The 21,189-nt window shown below is 31.5% G+C and overlaps 1 protein-coding gene across 1 annotated transcript in view; it reads left to right on the top strand.

The window, feature by feature from the left end:
• The window catches only part of LOC108783089 (uncharacterized), a 72,629-nt gene that overhangs the window by 43,492 nt on the left and 7,948 nt on the right, over nucleotides 1-21,189 (top strand). Inside the window, exons 2-4 of the mRNA XM_018551550.1 lie at nucleotides 2,656-2,766; nucleotides 4,204-4,317; nucleotides 18,436-18,506. Coding sequence (XP_018407052.1) covers nucleotides 4,248-4,317; nucleotides 18,436-18,506 — 141 coding nt within the window. The 5' untranslated portion in view covers nucleotides 2,656-2,766; nucleotides 4,204-4,247. The remainder of the gene's footprint in view (nucleotides 1-2,655; nucleotides 2,767-4,203; nucleotides 4,318-18,435; nucleotides 18,507-21,189) is intronic.

The following is a 21,189-nucleotide window of genomic DNA, read 5'->3' as shown; positions in this document are numbered from 1 at the left end:
ACACACATACGCACACACGTTCCACAAATATCGCGCACCAATAATTATTTAGGAAAAATATATTCCTTTCGCAGAAGTGAATACAGTTTTTTTCCGATACTATGACGCAATGTTACGCAAATATACGTTATTTTTGACCAATAAATAATCCAGTTATAGTCTGCTATTGGCGCAGAGTTTTTATGTAAATTATACTTTACATTTTGAATAACAAGAGCTACATTTTAGCTTTTCTAAATTATAGGATGTAACAAATCTTGGAAATATTTGCAAATACGTAATATGCTGCTATATACGTCTTACAGATGAATAATAGTTATAACGTAAGAAAAGTATTTGCGTCGAGAGAAAAATATGTGCTTAAAGAAATCGATCGCTGGACGGGCGCACTAAAAAGCGAGGTGAAAAAGCGAAGATTAAGAAGGGAATATGCGGCATTCCTTATCTTGTAACGATAGCAGTAGGTATCGCATGAAACGACGTGGGGGAGCTACATTAAGAGATAAAAAGATTCCTGAACCGTAGAATTTACGACCAATTTCGCCCACCGACGCGTTATTCCCGAGTGCGTTAACTTGCGCCTGACAATCGCATAAAGTACTTTCGGCTGTCGGCCGCATTTTATTGACGTCGCAGCAGGGAACACTCAGTGTAAAAGTCACGCTCGCCTGCTACACATTGTGACGAGTGATGAAATAATTACGAGAATGTAATAGTGGTTGGACTGAATTACAAGAACAGTAATTTATTATTAATGACAAGAAGGACCGTGTGATTGAACGTAACTGTAATCTCAGTATAATTGGTAAAATAGCTTCATCCGTAAATTGGAAAGCTGTATAAAATCATAATTTTCTGTTTTCTTTGTAAAAATGTATCTATTCGTTTTATTTGTATACTTTTTGCATTTAAAATCTCCGTTTTCTTTTTTTCCCAAGATTCAAATATACGTTTATCTCGTTTAAAGTGCAAAAGTTTTGGATTTCTAGCAAAACATACATATAAATTTTATGATAACACTATATTAACATTTCTGTACGTTGGAGAATTTTACTGTTGAGCGTAACAAGGGATGTGTGAAGGGGGAAATAAGTATTCCGCTGCGAAATTGGTGGTTGCGGTGAATCTTATTTTATTACTATTATCCTTTCAGAGCAATAAAACTTAAGTTACAACGTTCTAATGTTCCAAAGCGGTTCCGGCATTTTGCGGTGCGCGGTTGTTTACCTGGTGCTCATGTTTACCCTCTTGTGTTCTAGCACGCGCACTATATACATCGCACTACGTGTGCATATACATTTCGTGACTTCATGCATATGCAGGTCCAGCCGCATTATGCATTTGTTGCATGTGCAACGCGTCAAATTGCGTCACGTTTAGTTGCGGACCCGTAGATCTCACGAAATAAAATGGAGTTTCGACATGTGGAAAAAACATGGCCATAGTATATTTAGATTGAATGTGTTGAGAAATGATAGGTGCACATAGAAAAAGACTCACTTTATTTTACGCTCTTTACGTTCTCTCTTTTTCACGCGTAAAACGAGCGAGTAAAAACGCGAATGAGAGAGAACGGAAGGAATACGAGTGGAAGAGAACACAAAACATAGAGTGAGTTCTTTTCTAAGTGCACCTCGATCCCTACTCCACAAATAACCGCGAATACTCGGTTCAGATATAGGGTGCTATCCTGCAAGAGACACAGATAACACAGAGTGAAACACAGTGAATCATTTTCACCTTTGTGGCAAATAACATTGGCAAACAACAAGAATGTAATGATTCACTGTGTTATACTGTGTCATCTGTTTCTCTTGCTGGAAAGTACCTATACTATGTTTGTAGGAAAAGTCATTCTGACCAAGAATGGCTGGCTACCGCAAATGTACTATTTTGCGATGCATTTACGAAGTTCCACGCGCAAAATGTTTTTGACGTCATGCGACACACAATTGATCTTTTTGTTTAACTTTAATTGATTTTCTCTCTTTCTCTCTCTTATAAATGCGAGTAAAACTTTTAATTTTTTAATCTACGTTTTTTTTTTACCAAATATGTCTTATTACCCAATAAACATTCAATTTTATTAATATAAAAAGTTAATTATATAATATTAATAATATATTATAAAAATGTCACATTTTTTAACTTTTACACAATATTTTAAATCTACTTATATTTGATTTTCAAATTTACTTTTTATGATCGCATAAAAATATTTTTAGCGCAATATGATAATATATTATTTCCTAAATTCGTTATATCGGACTTGTCATTTGGAGTCATCAGTTTTAATATTTCGACCTCATTTTTGTATTTAAAAATAATAATACATAATATACGTTTCTATAAGATCAGATTTTAAAAAATTAATTGCTGGGATTAATTCATATGTAAATTTGGCAAATTCTAAATTTAATAGTACTAAAAATTATTTTTTATTTGTATACGTACAGTGTTTATTTTTTATTCTGCGTTTCATATGTGTGTGTGAAAGAGAAAGAGAGAGAGAGAGAACCTTTTTTTAAGTGTTTAATTATATAAATACTCTCCTCCCCTTAAAGGTTTTTTTAAATTAAGATATATTAAAAATATTGTAAAAATCAATTATTTTGAACACGTGTCGGTATAAATTAATAATTGTTATTATTACAGGGTCGAGAAAAACCGAACCTCTGAACGATGTGAGAGGAATATATGGACGGACACCAAACGGACTGGGCAGATTCGGCGAAATCACGAACACGTGGCGGGACGTAAAGCGGGGTGAGTCAACAAATAACACATTCCCATTTACGGATTAAATAATTTTATTTAAAAAATTATACGTGTATCCATAAAATTACAAATCAGTCTGATATTAAAGTTATACATACAATACAACGATATACGCGGAGATGAAGAGTTATATATTGCCACGTTTAAAGCTTTATAGTTATTTTTTCCTGAAATGATTCATAACCACATATATTTTTTTGTAATTTAAACATTTTTTATACAGTACTATTTATAAAATTTTAAACAATAGTTCGAAATTGTAAATGTGAAATTAGATAGTTGTAAGCGTAATAAAAGTTTTCAATTTTTGGTGAAAGCAGATTATTCTGTCTAGTTTAACAATGCTGTTGTACGAGTATCACTTTATAAATCGCAGTGCTGCTATATTTTTAGGAATATGTGTTCTCAATTCTTTTTTGGACTAGTTTCAAATAACGTGTACTGCATTTTTGTTTCTAATGAAAAATTCGAGGAAAAATTGCATTTTCGATCGGGTGCCATTTGTGCACGAAAAATTGTAGTAATAAAAATAAATGATTTATAACAAATAAAATTTTGTGTCTCAAAAAGGGTGAAAATTGTCACTCTTTTTCAAGAAGTAAAATATTTTTATTCTTTTCCAAAAATGGCTATATTTTTACTCTCGTGGAATAAGATTTAATAATAACTCCAAAAAATTTAGAAATTATATTATTAATTAGATAAACAAAAATGCGTTTCTTAAATATTACAAGAGATTTTATAGTTGCGCCACTGAACAGTATTCCCGTGAGTATAAGAAAGGCACACTTTTGATCTTTTTTATCCTAAGCTAGAGAGCACTACTCTGATAGCTTCCCAAAGGACTCTGCCTATAAATATGTATGGTAGCGTCTCCAATTTCTTAGGAAAGAACTATCGAATGCTGAGCGGAGTACATTGCTTGAAAATGCTAAGCAACCTCTGCAGTGTGCCCTAATTATACTGCATCGAGGAGGTCATTTAATCAGGAATTCTTTCTTGCAAATTTACTTGCAAACTTTTCTCGCGATTAACATCCCTGATTCAAAGTTATTCTAATCCAATTGACCTTATTTTACAATCTTATCAATTAACAGAAAGAGATAAACAATACTATATATTTAAAGTGAATTATGTTGCAATTAAATAAGAAAAAATATACAAGTTATTAATATATTATATAATATTATAGATATACATTTTATTAGCTTTTATTCAAGTATAAAGTAATATTTTTTTTTAATGACGTCTTATTGACGTTAAAATAGTATTAAGACGTCTTGATATTTAGGATGTTGTTCTCACACAGCAAGAAGTAAAATGTTTATTGCATTTGTGTGTGTTGCTTACAATGTAATTATATAGATTTATTGAATTCAAAATTGAAAGTTATATATATAATGCATTACTTGTGGTTTCTTCCAGCGTTAAGCCTGCTATGCGTAAAGAAATTTTCCGGCAGCGGGACAATGCTGGAGGCGCCGCCCGGAAGTCGAGAAGACCTCGTAGAGGCAGCAAGAACTCCGTGTACACCCACCGGTAGGTGACGTCGGCGCTTTATCATAAAGTTCGAAGGGAGTTTCGGTAACTCACGAAATTTATTAGTCCGCGTAAACACGCTCCGTTATGGTTCTGCGAGCACCAAAATAGATGGCCACGGCTTGACGCTATTGTACATTGTTGATAGCCGTGATTACATGAAGTAAAATAGGAGCGAATAAAACTTGGCGAATTAAGAACCTTGCCGTCGGCTGTTTATGCATTCAGAACAAAGAAAGTATATTATCGAGTTATTGCGCCAATAAATTTAGTCAAATATGTCGGGATTGCTTCACGTGATCGTATCAACGCAATTATATACTAATTCGAATAATAGTAAATGAAATTATAAAATGACTTTCTTGTTACTTCAACTAAATTTGAGAATTACGTATAATGTGGAGTTGGAGAATATTATATAGTCTTATACAGAGGTAAAACACACACACACACACACACATCCACATTCAAGCACGAGAAGTCATTTAAGACGAGATTGTGATCGTGATGTCAGAAATTTTCCGGTACTAACTAGATAAGCACAAATCCCTCCATCGTCTATTCATGTCCATCCTTCAAACTTTATCACCGCATTACGACGTCTATCACTCACCTCCGAAAAGCAGCCCTACAAATTTCCGCCAACTAGAATACGACGAATTACTTCCTCGTTACGTCTCATTAGATTGCATTTCGTGGCTTTTTCTTGTGAGAACGCAATAAATTAATTTCTTCTTATCTCCGCTTCTGCTTGATAATTGCAATTTTGCCCGATAACATCATTAGAGAATTACCGGCGAGAAATTTTCCATCATAATCGTTCCTCGACGCATTCGCTCTTTGTACCGGTGTCGTAAAAGCATTCCCTCGCGCGGAGGACGCAGGTCGCGAGATGCCATTTCCTTCCTCAGACCGATATCGTCGACACTGGCGGTAATTGACACCATTTTCACGGCTAAACCGCTTTCCAATTTTCCCCTTATTTTCACGATGTAATAACTTACCGAGTCTAGAGCGTAAGTTTAGTCAAGGGATGGGTCAAGGGGGTGAAAAGGCTATTGGCGGCGGCTACTAACGGTATATGTGTACACAGGCGTCTTCTTTAGAAGCCGCCGTCGAGATAAGCTCTCATTGGTGACCGAAGCGTAATCACTATGGCTTCCTGAAATAGCGCGTCAACCCCTTGCACCGCTGATAGTCCTTGCCGGAGGAACTTCGATTACTTGTCAGTAACAAAATAGTGTAATAAGAATTATGGTCGCGGCGAACTTAATCAGATACAATTAAAATTGCAACAGATAATAGCTACCATTAAAATTAAAAGGCTTTTAAGCGTTCGGTCAAATTATTAAAAAAATTAACTAAAGTAGTATGGAGAGAGAGAGAATTTAAATTGTATTAATTTATTAAAGTGTTCTTAATTGGTTTAAACTATTAAATTTATTTCGACGCTATTATATAGAATTAAAAGACAAAAACGAATTCAGTTTGGTAAAAACCAATGTGTTTCATACAGTCAGTATCAGCGCGCGAATGTAGATCCATATACTGCTCGAAACGAACGATTCGCTTTTCCTCGCATTTTCGGTCTCCATTTTTCCGCAGCATTGGGACATCATAAATCTCATGAGAAAGCACTCTCGTGAGTGTTCTCTTACAAGCGAGTGACATGTACGATGATGATCGAGATGCAGATCGAAAAAATTGGCGCCGCTACGAGATAAAGGTGTCTGGGAGTCTCGTGGGACGCGACCCTCTCGTGTCCCATTTCCCTGCGTGGGATTTCCATCTGTATCATAAATCAAAATGTCATCGATTTCGTAGCGGTCGGCCGTCTTCTTCTAATTCTCTTGTGAGCCACCACTGTCGGAATCGTGTACAAATAAATATATAATGACCAATCGAAAAATGTATCTTTTAAAACGACCGGTCATGGAAAGCTTTAAAGGGCTCCCTCCATCTGTTTTTTCTTCCTTCCTTCCTTTCCTTACCTTTCCTTTCGGCTCGCAATTATTCCTGTGTTCGCGAGGCAACTTAGAAACTTTGGTAATTACGTGGAATTAAGCTCCTTTAAAATTTATAACACGACCAGCTTGACACATTAGCAATATATGGAGCAGAATAGACGATTAGAAGAAAAATGCATGTGAGATAAAGAAAGATTGTTACTTTTTAAAGTTTTTTGGGACTTGAATAATAATTTATATTAATATTTAAATTTATATTGAATAAAAGAATGATTTATACTAAATTTCGATTGAACACTACTACACTATTATTATCTATTAATATTTTATAATGCTTATTAGATTATATGAAGCACACATACAATCAAATAATAAATATAATTAAGACGTATTGTACATTTTCTTTAGTGATTAATCCGTTACATTAATAGTTAAACTTTAACGTTAGCAGTTTAAATTTTTAACTTAAAATCTCAAAGGATTATTTTTAACCTGATAGTTCATATTATCGACTTTCTAAAAAAAATACAGTAGCGATTATACATTTTAATACATAACACATTATCGTTAATGCAGTCCATAACGTTTAAGTACATCAGAAAATAATGTGCGCTTCTCGTGAATTCAACATCGAGCGAAGTTATAATGCAGAAACAGTTTGTGACGAACGAGTCAACGCGCACTGAAATTAATAATAACGCGCATGAGGGCATCCCGTACCGTCTGTTGTATTAATTAATATGAAATTCTAGATCAGCAACTGTCACGCCGACAGCAGAGCCATTTTCTTGTATAATTAATAATGATCCTCGAAGTTAATGTAGGCGTTTTGTTACAAACTCGGATAAATACAATCCGTACAGAATGCGAAACGTCGTTAACGATATTAAAAGGTAGGAGAAATTTATAATAGATAGGAATTATATTAAAATGTAGAAGCGCGCATCTAGCATATCGAATATATTAATTACTTTTTGTTTATTAATATCTTTCTTCTTTTGAATATTAAAACAATTCAAGTTTAAAAGATATCAAATTTGCTTTGATTGAATTAATAACGATATTTAAAGCGCGCGCACACACACATACACACACACACACACTTTTTTGAAAAGTATACAGTTTGAAATTTATAAAACAGTTATATAACATTATTTAGTAATGTTTGTAAAAGATGTAATATATAAAATATGGAATGTAAGGTACATGTTATAAAACTTAAAATTGACTTGCTATAATTATCTAATCGTTCGTAAGGTGATTAATGATTAAAGAACACTTGAAAAGATTATTTAAATTATTTAATCAAAGATTTAATCTTGTAATATTTTGAAAATAATAATAACGAATCATAATTCATAAGAATCGAATGAAAGCTCGTATTGTATATAATAGAAACAGATAATACGCTCTCTGAAGCGGCTCGCATCCTATAATTGAGTATATTGTTATGATTTCTAGCACATTGTGTTCTTTTTCTCTCTTTCTCTCACGTATGAGGCATATTGTATGCTTTCAGATTTATATGCGTAGGCGATTATATAATGAAAGCACCGATAACGTGTTCCAAATACAATTTATCGGTGATAATTGACGAAACGGATTATATGCGCGAATCGTAGCTGCGATTATTATCGACATTTTTCTCTTTCCTGTATCATCGAGAATTCGATATCAGTCGTAACGAACGGTTCGATCTAATTAAACTTGCTGATGAGAAGGAACGCGACATTCGTATTGCGCAAATGTTTGCAAATAAAAAAACGATCGTCCTCTACTGATACTTGAGAACTAATTGAAAATAGTCATTTAAGGCCCGGTTTTTCATTATCCAGTTAACTTATGATTAGGCTTAACCTGATATTTTATCCATTAGACTTCATCTATGATAATGTCATAGATAAAGCTCATCAGGTTAAGCTTAACCACAAGTTAACCAATAATAAAGTTAACCAGTTGTACTTGCTTTGTTTATATTAATTAATTAATTAATCATTATTAGAAATTAAATCTGTTATTTGTTACTAAATTTATTTCGCAAAAATGACTTCTAAATAAGAATAATTACAATTAAATTGCTCTTTTTCTGTATTGATTATTTCTTTATCAAATCAGTCTTTCACACTTAAAATAAATACTTATTACATTCTGTACATTGTAAAAAATACTATTTTTTATTTATTTATACATATTATTGCAATTGATGTTATCTACATTTTTTTATATTTCTAGTATCGCAAAATTTAAATTTGAAGAAATATTAAAGTAAAAATGATTTATGTTATTATATAATTATAGCTTATTTATTGATTTTATTTAAGTTATTGATATTATTCGATAATAGAAGTTAATTACATCTATAATGAATTTATCATACAAAGTATTCAGTATTATTATTATTTCAAAAGTACCAAATTATTATTTATTCAACAATTAAATGACGTTACTCTATTATTTTAGTTGAAACATTTTTCTTGTTTTCGATAAAATAATTAACTCTTTATTGCAATTCGTTTTATCAGTCTTTAAGAAACGAATGTTTAAAACGATTTATGATACTACCGGCAATATTTACTAAGCAAACAGGCGAGAAAGTTATTACATAATTTGATGCATTATTACTATATACCATGGTAAACTTCTCCAAAGCAAACTTTTGCGATACATCCGGTAAAGCAAGTGAGTTCTTGTTTGCCTCGTGCGATGCTATCGGGCAATAACGATGATGGCGTTAAGTCGTGCGAGCTGACTTACTGAGGGTCAATAGGGCGTCACGAGTTGTGGCATTTGGTATCGGTTTCAGTCAAGGAACGAGATCAAGTGAATGACTCGTTATGGGGCGCCGGACTCGGTTTTAGGAGCAAATACATCGAGGTCCACTTGGCTAACATTGAATAATTCATCAGGGTCCGACCAAGCGTCTATACGCCATCAGTGCTATTCCAATATAGCCGTTGCTCCGTTCATCACGGGCTATTGATTGGGGTGGAGGTTTTCCATTCTCTCTGCGCCCACGTCTGTCTCTACACATCAGAAATGAATATGCCGCGCTTAGCTAAAAGATACGTTGCCTATAGACGAATAGATCTTTTTTTTTTAAATTTATTACGTGCACATTTTCTTACCTTTTAATGAAAATCTAATTATATTAATTTGAAAACAACAATTGCCTTTTCAGGCAATATTTCGTTATTATATTAATATAATTTTATTAAAGTTGAAAGCTTTGAGTACAGTAAAATATTATCATAAGGGAGGATTATTATATTTCATCTACCGTTTAAAATAGAAAATATATACATATGATGAGAAAAAACATAAATTGTCATAAAAATATACAAGTAAAAAGTTATGGAAAGTTAAAAAATATATTTAATGTGTAGAAGAAATTAAAAAAATTACAGAAGTTTAATGAAGTAATATTACTTCTCGTGAGTAAAGTTTATTCTAACGAGAAACCTCGTAAAAAACGTCAATTACGAAATAAGTTTGAGAAGCATACCTCATAAAGCCTTGGACTTTAGCAATGAGTTTTTAAGACGCCAGTAAATAGGATGAAAACGGAAGGTTAATAGAGTTTAATTATCGTTCTGTTGATTTTACAGCAGAAGCGCTTTTTAACAAAATTTGAAAATATTGTATTAAAATTAGTATTAATATATGTATATATAATTTTATCCAAAAATAAAGCGAGTCAATATGTTGTACTTGCGTTATTATCATCTGACTGTTTAATTATATACATACATATAAATCAATTTATATGATTTTATTATTATTATTTAATTTTTATTATTATTATTTAATTTTATAATATTATTATTATTTAATAAATTAATTTATTTATTAGAAATGTGCAAACTATTAAAATAGTATTAGGCACTCCTAAATTCCCTGGAGTAAGATGTCACTCCAAGAAATTTAAAGAGTAAGATTCGATTCTACTGAAATTTGAATTTCTATGATTCAAATCCGAACTATTTAAAAGTTTCGTATTTAAGAGATTCGAATATAAATTACATATTTATTGACAATAAACTTATAAAAATATATTTTTCGTTAATAAATAAAATAGTTTCTATAAATTTATCATATAATTAATGTTATTTTTCTTACATAGAAATTTTTTTATTATCTATATATCATATTACATACTTATTGTTATATATTATTGTTATATTATATACTTATTGTTTATATAATATCTACTTATCATTTATATATTAAAAATTAATTCAACAATAATTATGACATTGTTAATTAAACGTTATATTCGTTCATTGACTCGATTTGATTCGATTTAGCATCAAAAAATCTTGATTTGTACACGTAGTATTTTACAATAGATACGACGTACAAATATTTATTCTTAGTAATGAACAAATTCAACAGAAGCGTAATTATTCGCATTTACGATTATCCTCATTTAACGAAGGGATTATTTTTGCGAAATGGATTTAAGAAGAAAGGCAGGTGACAGATAATCGAAAGAAAATAAAATAAATTATAAGCGTACCCGGTGCTTACCGATAAACACACCGGGCGACTTTATGCATCGCCGTTTGCGCGAGACAGTTTAAATGGGCGCAAAAAATGGCTCCGTAACAGGTCGCGAGCAACGACTGTTTATCAACCCCTCGCGGAACGCATTGACTAGCAAAAACTCCGCACGTATCTCGGTGCAATAAAGTTCGTCATCGCGCGAATATTTGTTCACTGCGCGATATTAAACGCCACAATCTACCTCCCTTAATCTGGAATCTAAAGGGTGTCATGTGTGCGTGTGAAAAGATTGAATAACCCCTGCTGAAAAAATTCTACCATGTAGCTTGTCCACCATAAAGTTTAAACTGTCCAACTGTTATCACACAAGTGTAGCGTTTCGTATTTTACACAAACAAATTTCGCATATCGTGTTCTTTTTGGTGTTTTAACTTTTAACGATGGCTCCCCAATGGAGCGGCTTTTTTTGCAGGAGCCATTTTCCGCAGTTTCGTGTCGTGATTTCCGGCGTTTCTGCTATCCATTTAAAGTGCAAAAAACATTTTCTGCAAAGGCTCGCTTTTTTTATTGAACTTTCGGTTCCAGCGTAATTTTAAAATGTCAAACTAATCTGACCTTTGACCTATCGCGCGCGCGCGTTGTTGTCATATCAAATATAATTTATAACGCTATGGCCATATTCTGACTAACATAGATGAATGACCAGACTCCGCAATTGTCCAGATCATGGTTATATAGATAGATATATACGGAAATCCGGCAGCCTCGCGATGCTTTAGCGCGACTTCTATGACTACGTTTATACGGATACTCTTAATCGGGTTTAATAACATCCATAGTTAGAAACTAATCCATTCTTCAAAGGTATAGCTATGATTGACCAGTTTTATAACTGCGAATGTTATTAAACCTGATTAAGTCCGTGTAAAGGTAGCTTAGCCTGTGCCGATTACTATCATTATTATCTATCTCCATCAGTCTCAAATATCTTATTCCGCGAGTTGATTTGTCTCGTACTGAAAAATAATATTGTATAACAGAAAAATTATATATCAATTTCTCGTTATATATATAAAATAAATTGCTTCGCAAAATTGATAAAAAAAGCAATTCATCTATAATTTACAAGGAATTATCTGTAGAATTTGTGTCCCTATATAAAAATCTCATATCGCATTTGAGATTATTCAATTAACTAGATAAATGATAAACGTGCAATGAATGCGAAATGAACATTACGCGACAAAGTAAAATAAAAGACTAATGAATTTCTTTAGCAATATATTATAGTTTCTACAGCGCACACCTATAAGATAAAGCAAAGTTTAATTTTACTCGATCATTTATCTTGACGACTTAAAATTTTAAAATTGCAAATTATGAAATGTTATTTTTCGACATATCTCTTGGCGCAATGATGACTGCGACGTACGTAAGGTCGTGAATTATTTGGCTGGACGTAGCATCCGACCTTTCTGGTACAATATTGATTCGATCTCCTGGCACAGCGTGCTCGTGCTTGCAGCATAGAATTTGCATATGGAATTACAAGGGTACGCTGCGATAGAGTAGCAACGTATAACGAATCCGTGTTTGCCGTTTGATTGTACGGAAATTGCATCGGGCGTCGACGTGCGCGCAGTTGACAAGCATGATTTCCTGGACTTCGTGAAACTTCGATCCTGTGATCGGTCTGTCAGCGTTGAAATGCGCCTGCATTTCAGCGAACGGACGAAATGAAACTATCTTGATAACAGAATTTTGATAGTAATATTTCAAAATAATCATAAGATTTAGAAAAATTAAAGAATGTTATCATATCCTATTCCTTTCAGCGGAATACGTTCCTGGAATTAAATTCTAATCAAATATAATGTATTTTATGTAAATAAAAATAATGTTTTTCCTCATAATTAATTTTCACTTCATATAATCAATTTGTTTAGAGTTTTTTTTCAATAATGTTATACAATAATACATATGTAGTTTAGTGCACAGTCGAATCATGAAGCATCAAAATAGTAATTTTTTTTATGTCATGCATAAATAATTATTTTGTACGAGTAATATTATTGTAATTAACAAAATGCGACAATCGAATTGTAATAATAGTCGAATTGTTCCGCTGCATTTCAATGTCGATTAATTATGACATTTCGTAAATCAGTAAAGTTGCGAAGTTAGCGATAGAACAGAGTATTAAACTCGATTTTGCGGAACACCTGGCCGTAATTACTGTCTATAATTATGAATTCTTTGAAACTGAATTATGACTAAAATAATCAGTCTTATCTCCATATAGAAATTGAAAGAGGAAAATTATTATTAGAATTTAACTATTATTATGTATATTATAATTACAAATTACAACATAAAAAGAGTGATAGATGAAGGAAGGTATACCTATTGCTATATTTCGTTTAATATTTTGATTTTTATAATTCGTTGTAATTAAAATATTTAACAATAAAATATCAATTATACAATAATATAATAAATATTAATAATTAATTAATATGCTTATTATTTAAAATTTAAATCAAACATATTTAATTTATTTTTTATAAATCAATATGTGTATAAATATAATTAGATCAGAGTTTTGTATATATTTTCGACTTGCATCTCAAGGGATCAGGTATATTTAGTAGCCGTAAATAATATTTTTCACATCATATCGTGATTGTTCGAATATCTGCATACATATTTAGTCAGATATTCGCAAGGAAAAGTAAAAATAATAGCGATAAATCCATGATAAACGCATTCGTAGTAAAATAACTCGGCACAGAAAAGTAATTAGTAATAAATTGCCGCGGTCTAGTGCGTACTCGTTTCGATTTCTTTATGCTTCAGTGAATAACATCTCCAAATAAAGTTCGATATATTTCAAAACATATTGTATATTTTTTAAAAAAGCAGTTTATAAATTTTATTACGGGAAAGTAAAATAAGAATTCTTTTCCTATATATTTTAATGTAGATATTTTATTTTTTATTTTCTTTACTTTAAAAAAATAACTATTTGCAATATATCTTTCCACTCTGCATTGTTTGACTCTCTCTCTCTCTTTCTTTCCTTTTTCGAAAGAATCGAAAGGTGACAATAGGAATCTGTAGATTCAATAATCTCTCGCGTGGAGAGAATTTTTTAAATAACTCGATAGGTCGATTTCTGTCGCAAATACGAATAGCTCGTTCTATTTTTTACGGTCAAGCTCTACCATAGCAATTGAACGATTGTTTTGTCGTAGTTCACGATATTTCCCGCTAGTGCAATTCTCTGTTAAAAATTGATCAAAGCCAAATTCTAAATATAGAACATATTCGCGCAAAACGAGGGCACACGCGTGACGCAACAAACGAAGAGTTAGTTCCGTCCGCGTCGCATCTGTCGTTTATCATGTAACGCAAGGAGATTTGTCAAGATTGGTTCGATGTTGCACACACGTTTCTCGTGACGTCGTATTCATGGTAAAGTGCTGTATCGAACGGACGTAGATAACATATGCTACAATCGTTCACAGTATTCTTTGCTAACAAAACAAACAGTCGAATTTTTAACCAGAGATGTAGTATCATTCTTTTGAAAAATAATTGATAATTCCTTGACATTCAAAGATAGCAACGACGAACATGATTTTAAGTATTTCAAAATTTAATCGGATTTTCAAATCTAAAAATAATTTTGTTGCAAACTTTTACTGATTACTAGAATATGAAAATCTTTTGTAGCATCACTCCAGATTTGTATACGTAATTATTTTGATGGGGTTCAACAAAATTAGTTTCTAGCTAAATTCTTAAATACTTTAGCAAAATCGTAAATTATTTCATTTAACTTGCATTATAACGAGTTAAATACAGTAATTTACGTTGGAAAATTTTAATGTAACTATCACGTAAATGTATTGGCTAACAGGGTATAAGGAAAACCGGCCATAACTGGCACCATAGGGGTTATAGTCGATTACAGTTCACGATGCGCGAAGAATATGAGAGGTGGAGGAACACATATATCAGTGGCGTGAAACAATTTCGATATTTGTGGTATGCAATGGCGATGCGGTTTATGGACGCAATTCGGAGTGCCATTGTATTGCACTGCAGCTTTGTATTTCCGCCTCTTTCGCTGTATCTCTCTGTCTGTGTACATTTCAGCCAAGCCATATACATCGTGACATATTATAAACTATAAAGTAACTATTCTTAAATCATGTTAAGTCTATTGTTAATTTATTAGAAATTTATTTTAAATAATTTTTATATATAATTTTGATTTTATACATATTCATAAGTTGTCAATAGAATAAACGTTTTGTACGAACATTAAATTAATAAACCTTTCAATTTAATAATTTTGTTTTTTGATAATGTGTTAATTGTTTTTATTCTGCAATCCTAGAAATAAACATTCTATATACGTTTTCTCTTAGATTTTGGTCACAGTTATTTTTGTTTGTTTGAAAAATAAATGCGTTTCAGAATTAATTTTGCTGCCATGAAAATTAGCATTTGTTTAACATTCATAGAGCGAATATTTTTAATATTTTAAATATTGAAAGATATATAGGTATACATAAAATTTCTATTTTCATAATTTGGCATTTTTGTAAATCAAATTTTTTAATTAAAAATCAAGAATTACTGTCATCTTTTCTTCTTTAACAATACCTTAATAGTTAATAACTATATTGCATTAAACGATTCTGTACATGACTGTCCCACCAACATTGATTGTGACAATATTGTCTACTCACACAGCGTTATCATGGAAATAAAATCTTTCACAGCTTTTACGAGGGATTGGTTTTTGGTCAAGCAATTTCGATCACTCTGGCGAGATGAGTCTAGATGAATCAGAAACAATAAATCTTTTTCTCTATCTCTCGTCGAGCGTTCTGTGCGAATTCTGTATCATCGCACACGCACAACGTAACAATATCGTGCGTTATATTTGCCCGATTAAACATCCTCATGAAACTGAATTTCGAAACGATCTCCAGTGACAAATCACAATTATGCTTATTCATGAATTTTAATTTACGTGTTTTCCTTTTTCTGTGCAAGCAAAATGCAAAATGGACAAACCTACAATTTAATGTGCATTTTGTAACTCTTCAAGCTCAATAAATCTCTACTTTGCGACAGAAAGCTTTTAGAGAATAAAATTCTACTTATAATTTTATATGCTGTTTATTTAGATGTATGATTTTACATATTTTATATGTGTCTTATATATTTTATATGTTATAAATAAACATTAGATCGATGAGAATAAATCAAACAAGAGAAAGAATTCAATATTTACTGCAGTGTGTTTTAGAATCTTTTAAGATGTATTTATTATAATGTATCCTTAAAGACTATAATTTGAGTTGTTACTTCCAACTTTAGTTTGTGATTGCATTTCAAGCTCAAGAAATTAAATCGGCGCTCAATTTATAAAACTGAAAAAATGTATTGCAAATTGGCGTATGTAAAAATAAGAGTCTTTTACATATTTTATTTTATATGTATTTTCATATTTGTATTTTATATGTATTTTCATATATGTTTTTTCATATCATGCGTCATATAAAATTAGGAATAATTATTCTTGAATGCTGAAATAAATTACAGATATTTAATATAAATTTAAAATAAAAATTATTATTAACTGCTTTCTAAGCATATTATTATTGTGTTACAAGGTGCAATAATAAATCTATGTTTGCATAATATCTATCTAAATTTCTTTTTTATTTAAATGCTACCAAATTAAATTTAAAATAATATTTTTTCATCTAAAAATATTTCAAGCTCAACTTTATACATGTACGCTTATTCTTCTAAAACAGCTTAAACTGCTGCGAGAAATTCTATCAGTCTGGAGTATCCAATGGTCTCAAGGTGATCCTATGTTTTGTACCAATATCTTTTAGTAACGCAATTCTTGTAAATTGAAATTCCCACCAAATTGTTGAAGTAACGTGGTGTACCGCATATTCTTCAATAAAGAGACATAGAAATAGCGAGTCGTCGCGTTTCATCGGAAATCAACCATCGTTGGATTCGATTGATTCCTGTATATTCGTTTGAACGATACGCGAATGCAATATAATAGACGAGGTTGAAAGTTGAGAACTTTTATATTGAAATGAATCGCTATCTAGGTCTCAAGTGCCTTTCATCCATTCGGAAAATATCGCGCAATAATTTTTGAGAACTTATATTCGCTAGCACACATCAAGCTTTCGATTCATAAATCAATAGGATATCGATATATCATTGCACCATGAATACACCGTCTGAATATTCAGTAATCTTTTTAGAATATTGCTTATGGAATTTTGCAACGATTCCTTCGAGAAATGTATCTGAATAGTAGCATAGAGACGTGGAAGAAAAGAAAACTGTTACTAGTCAGACAGAGAAAAAGCTATACAATTTTGTTACAATTTATCAATTACATATTTAATCACGTTTATATGTAACATAAGAATAATTAAATTACATCGTATAAATTGCATAATAATTATAATTAATTTAATTAATAGATGAGAGAAGATATTTTTATTAATGTTTCCATATTACATATATCTATAACATGCTTTTAACATTATCATTTATATTACCTTGTCTGCTGTAACCGCAAAACAGGAAATCATTAACAATGTAAATTTATGGCCGAGTTTATGTGGTATTTTGATTCACATGATTGGATCATTAAATTTTATATCAACGGAAACATTAGTTCTCTGACTGTGCAATCGACCACTACCTTGCTATTAAATTTTTTACGAATATATTACAACAGCTACAACGCTTTTGTCACTATTCTATTATTTCCACCGTCGATAATAATTTTTTTCCATTAAAGCTACGAGCGTCAATGCGGAAAAACTCGTTAACTTTTCGATGATTATTGTGTCAGAATTATTTACAATCAACGTGCGGCTTCGATAAATCATATTCTGGCAAGCTCTTCTCTGATAAATGATTTTATTTAAAGATTGCATCAGTTTTGTTATTATTATAAAAGCATACTTAATAATTATTAATTGTTCAATAATTGTAATAATTGACGCATACAGAAATACATATGTACATAATTATGTATAAAAAATTAATTAAGTGTAAATCTGTATAAAATTATGTATTGAGAAAAAAATGGCCAATTTATATTAATTAATTACTGTATAACACTATGTTTAACGATGATACCGATTATTTACTTATCGTGTTAAAAAAGACATACTTATTTTCAAATAATCAAGTAGACCTGCAAAGTTCACTGTGGTGATATAATGTAGTATAACGTAATGTAATATAGTAACAAGAAAGTTCTCTATGTACGTAAACATTGAACTAAGTTAAACGCAATGTTGTCGTAAGATAATGTTAGAGCGATTCGCCAAGTCCTGAAGGAAACGCACTGGGTAGTAAGGAGAGGACGTCGGGAATTTGAGAGCGTGTTCTCATCCCGTGGCCGTGTTAGGAAATTGCTTTCCTCTGTGCTACGGTGCATCCAACGTAAATTAGAATACTGCGGTGACGCAGCCACGAGTGTGAGTACGCGCGAGTATTACTGGCGTATTAGTGTGCCGCACGGCTTGCGACTGGTTTGATCCAATTTAATGTTCTGCTTGCTCTCCTTGGGTTTCAGATCTGGACACGATGCTGTACGGATACACGAATAGCATATACGTGCTGGACCACACGCCTGAATCCTTGCCGGTGAGTACAATTCGGCACATAATAGACCACTTAGGTACAGCTGTTATTGCGATCCTCATGATCCAGGGTTGCTTTCATTATATCATCGCTGATCATATATGTATATTTAACTAAAGGAAGGAAAGGAGTTGTGAAATATTTTGTTTTATTAAAATAACTCGCAAGATATTTATATGACGTAATTATTTTTCATAATTTTGATGATTGCCTCCAGAATGCACCGCAAATTGTATTTTATATAATTTCTTATCTATTCCGTCTTATTTTTTTCTCTCTATTTACAAATATTAACGGAATAATGAAAGTGATGGAATAACTAAACAATAAATTGTATTTAACTACTTAAAGTAGTTTGAATATTTGAAATACTTGGAACATAATTTACATAAGTAGTGATATCACGAATACGTGCTGTAAGTGTGATTTAATAACTTTCTTAGTTCATTACAAAGTGATAATTGCGGTTTAACTTATACGCGCATATATATTTGAAGAAAATTAATTCGACAAACAAGCCATCAACGCGTGCGTTACAATACGTAATCAGACCGTTAACCGCGAACGTTGCTACAGAATGCATCATTTAGTGTAACTATTATTGTCGTAATCACACACCACACGTAGAGTTCTGCCGTCAAAGTGGTAAACGAGCTAAATAACAGGTGATGACGTATACGTAGGAATAATTCAAAATGCATTGTAAAATATTACTTTATCTTATTATAAAATCGATCACATACACTGCAATAATAACTGATTATCTGGACACGATAATTTGAATATATAACGTGTAATTCGGGAAAATTCAGTTCTCTGTGCACAAAATAAGTAACTATTCGATACCATTATTCCACGTCCTAATGGATATGCGATTCTCGATTAGACCCATCAATTATTGTTATAATTGCATAACCAAACTACGCGCTGTTAGATGCATAATAACACATAGATCCCAATCACAATAAACGGATTAATTCGATATTCGTAACGTAATATAATTACTCAATCATGTAACTGTAATTTGCAGAAGTCACGTTAGATTTTATGAATAGTGACAATAGTATTTAATTATTTATTATTTATTACACTAAATTTTCATTAAATTTAATGAAAACGTTTATGTCGATTTTGGCACCAATTATAATTTAAAGTAGCGTGCAAGCTTCGAATTTTAAAATTTTGATGTATAAAATAAACTAATTAATGTTATTTATATATTCCAAAGCATTATTTAATAAATGATTTTTATTGGATAATGCTTTTGAATAGTTTACACATACAAGCATACGTGAATCTGTGTAGCGTTTATCAGATAGATTGCTCGTGTAGTTGTTCGTAGATAATGTTAATCGCCATAATGCATATGGAATAGGAACTGTTACGATAAATAAACGCATAATTAACTAGTACTGTTATTGTTAAATTAGTATTCATTGTCGAACATAAAAGCCATTGCAATTATTTGCGTAACGAATAAATTAATATAACATGAGTAAGATATCATTTTATCAGATATATATTATTCTACAAATAAAATTATCTATCCCTAATATAAATTATATGATTTATTATAATATGTAATTTGTATAAAATTTTTGCTAAATATATATCTAATAGAAACGGTATATTATAAGTCAAAAGCAATACTGTATTTTCAGAAATTTTTTTATTTTATTTAGAATAACTCCTAATATTTGTTAAGATCAATTTTGAAATTCCATGAAATCATTTTATTTCAAGCTCCTAAACCGTATAACCAGACAGAAATATTATTGGATTGTTAACATTGTTGATGTTGGATATTTTAACATAGTTTTCTCTTGCTTATGTTTTTCTCTAAAAAGATATGTCCTTTCTGCTAAACTATCTGAGTCGTTTTATGTAATAAAGTGAAACAGATGTACAATTTTTGTGCTTGCTTTATTGCATGTGCGTATCGTTTCCTCTATTATATTAGTTCTAACAATGGAACCACATTTATGCGACATTTTGTAGCGCGTTGTATGTATGATTCGCAAAACAATTATTGCCATAATAATTTGAGGGCAGGAATGATGCCTATCGTAATCGCGTTTACAAACGACGCAAACGTGCATTTGCTAACATATAAATTAATACAAAGTTGACCGGTGCAGTGGTGCCACCGATATGTTATTACTCGGATAATCTATCAGTAATAATATGATTTAACAAACATGAAATCACAATACATTTGGGAATGCCCCGCAGATGTTATAGAGTACTAAACGTGCCTCATGATATCGTAATTAATGCGAAAAGCATTTTGTTTCCAATGAAAGTGTATTCATTTGAACTCACGCACTAGCTTTAGTAATTTCGTTTAGTAATTTGCATTAGTGTGAAATCGCGGCGGGACGTGAATATGTAGCGCTCTCAAGCGATTTCATGCAATTATTTGAACATCGCGAATGCGACAGTGACAAAAAAAAAGAGAGAGAAAAAGAAACGCCTCGTAATTTACGGTGCATGATATGCATCGAAGCGGTTCACTTATCAAAGCGTGGAAAAACGCATTAATTAAGCGAATGTCGCTTGTGTCAATTAAAATCCTTTTTACGCATCGTTGCGTGCGTTGTTTTACGAAAATATATTAAAATAGATTTTTTTCTATTTTAGAGAGAGAGAGAGAGAGAGAGAGAGAGAGAGAGAGAGAGAGAGAGAG

This window comes from Cyphomyrmex costatus, unplaced genomic scaffold (assembly GCF_001594065.2).
Source record: "Cyphomyrmex costatus isolate MS0001 unplaced genomic scaffold, Ccosl1.0 scaffold141, whole genome shotgun sequence".
NCBI classification, from domain to species: Eukaryota; Metazoa; Arthropoda; class Insecta; order Hymenoptera; family Formicidae; genus Cyphomyrmex; species Cyphomyrmex costatus.
Note: the sequence above shows the minus strand (reverse complement) of the source record. Positions and strands in the feature narration are given on the sequence as shown.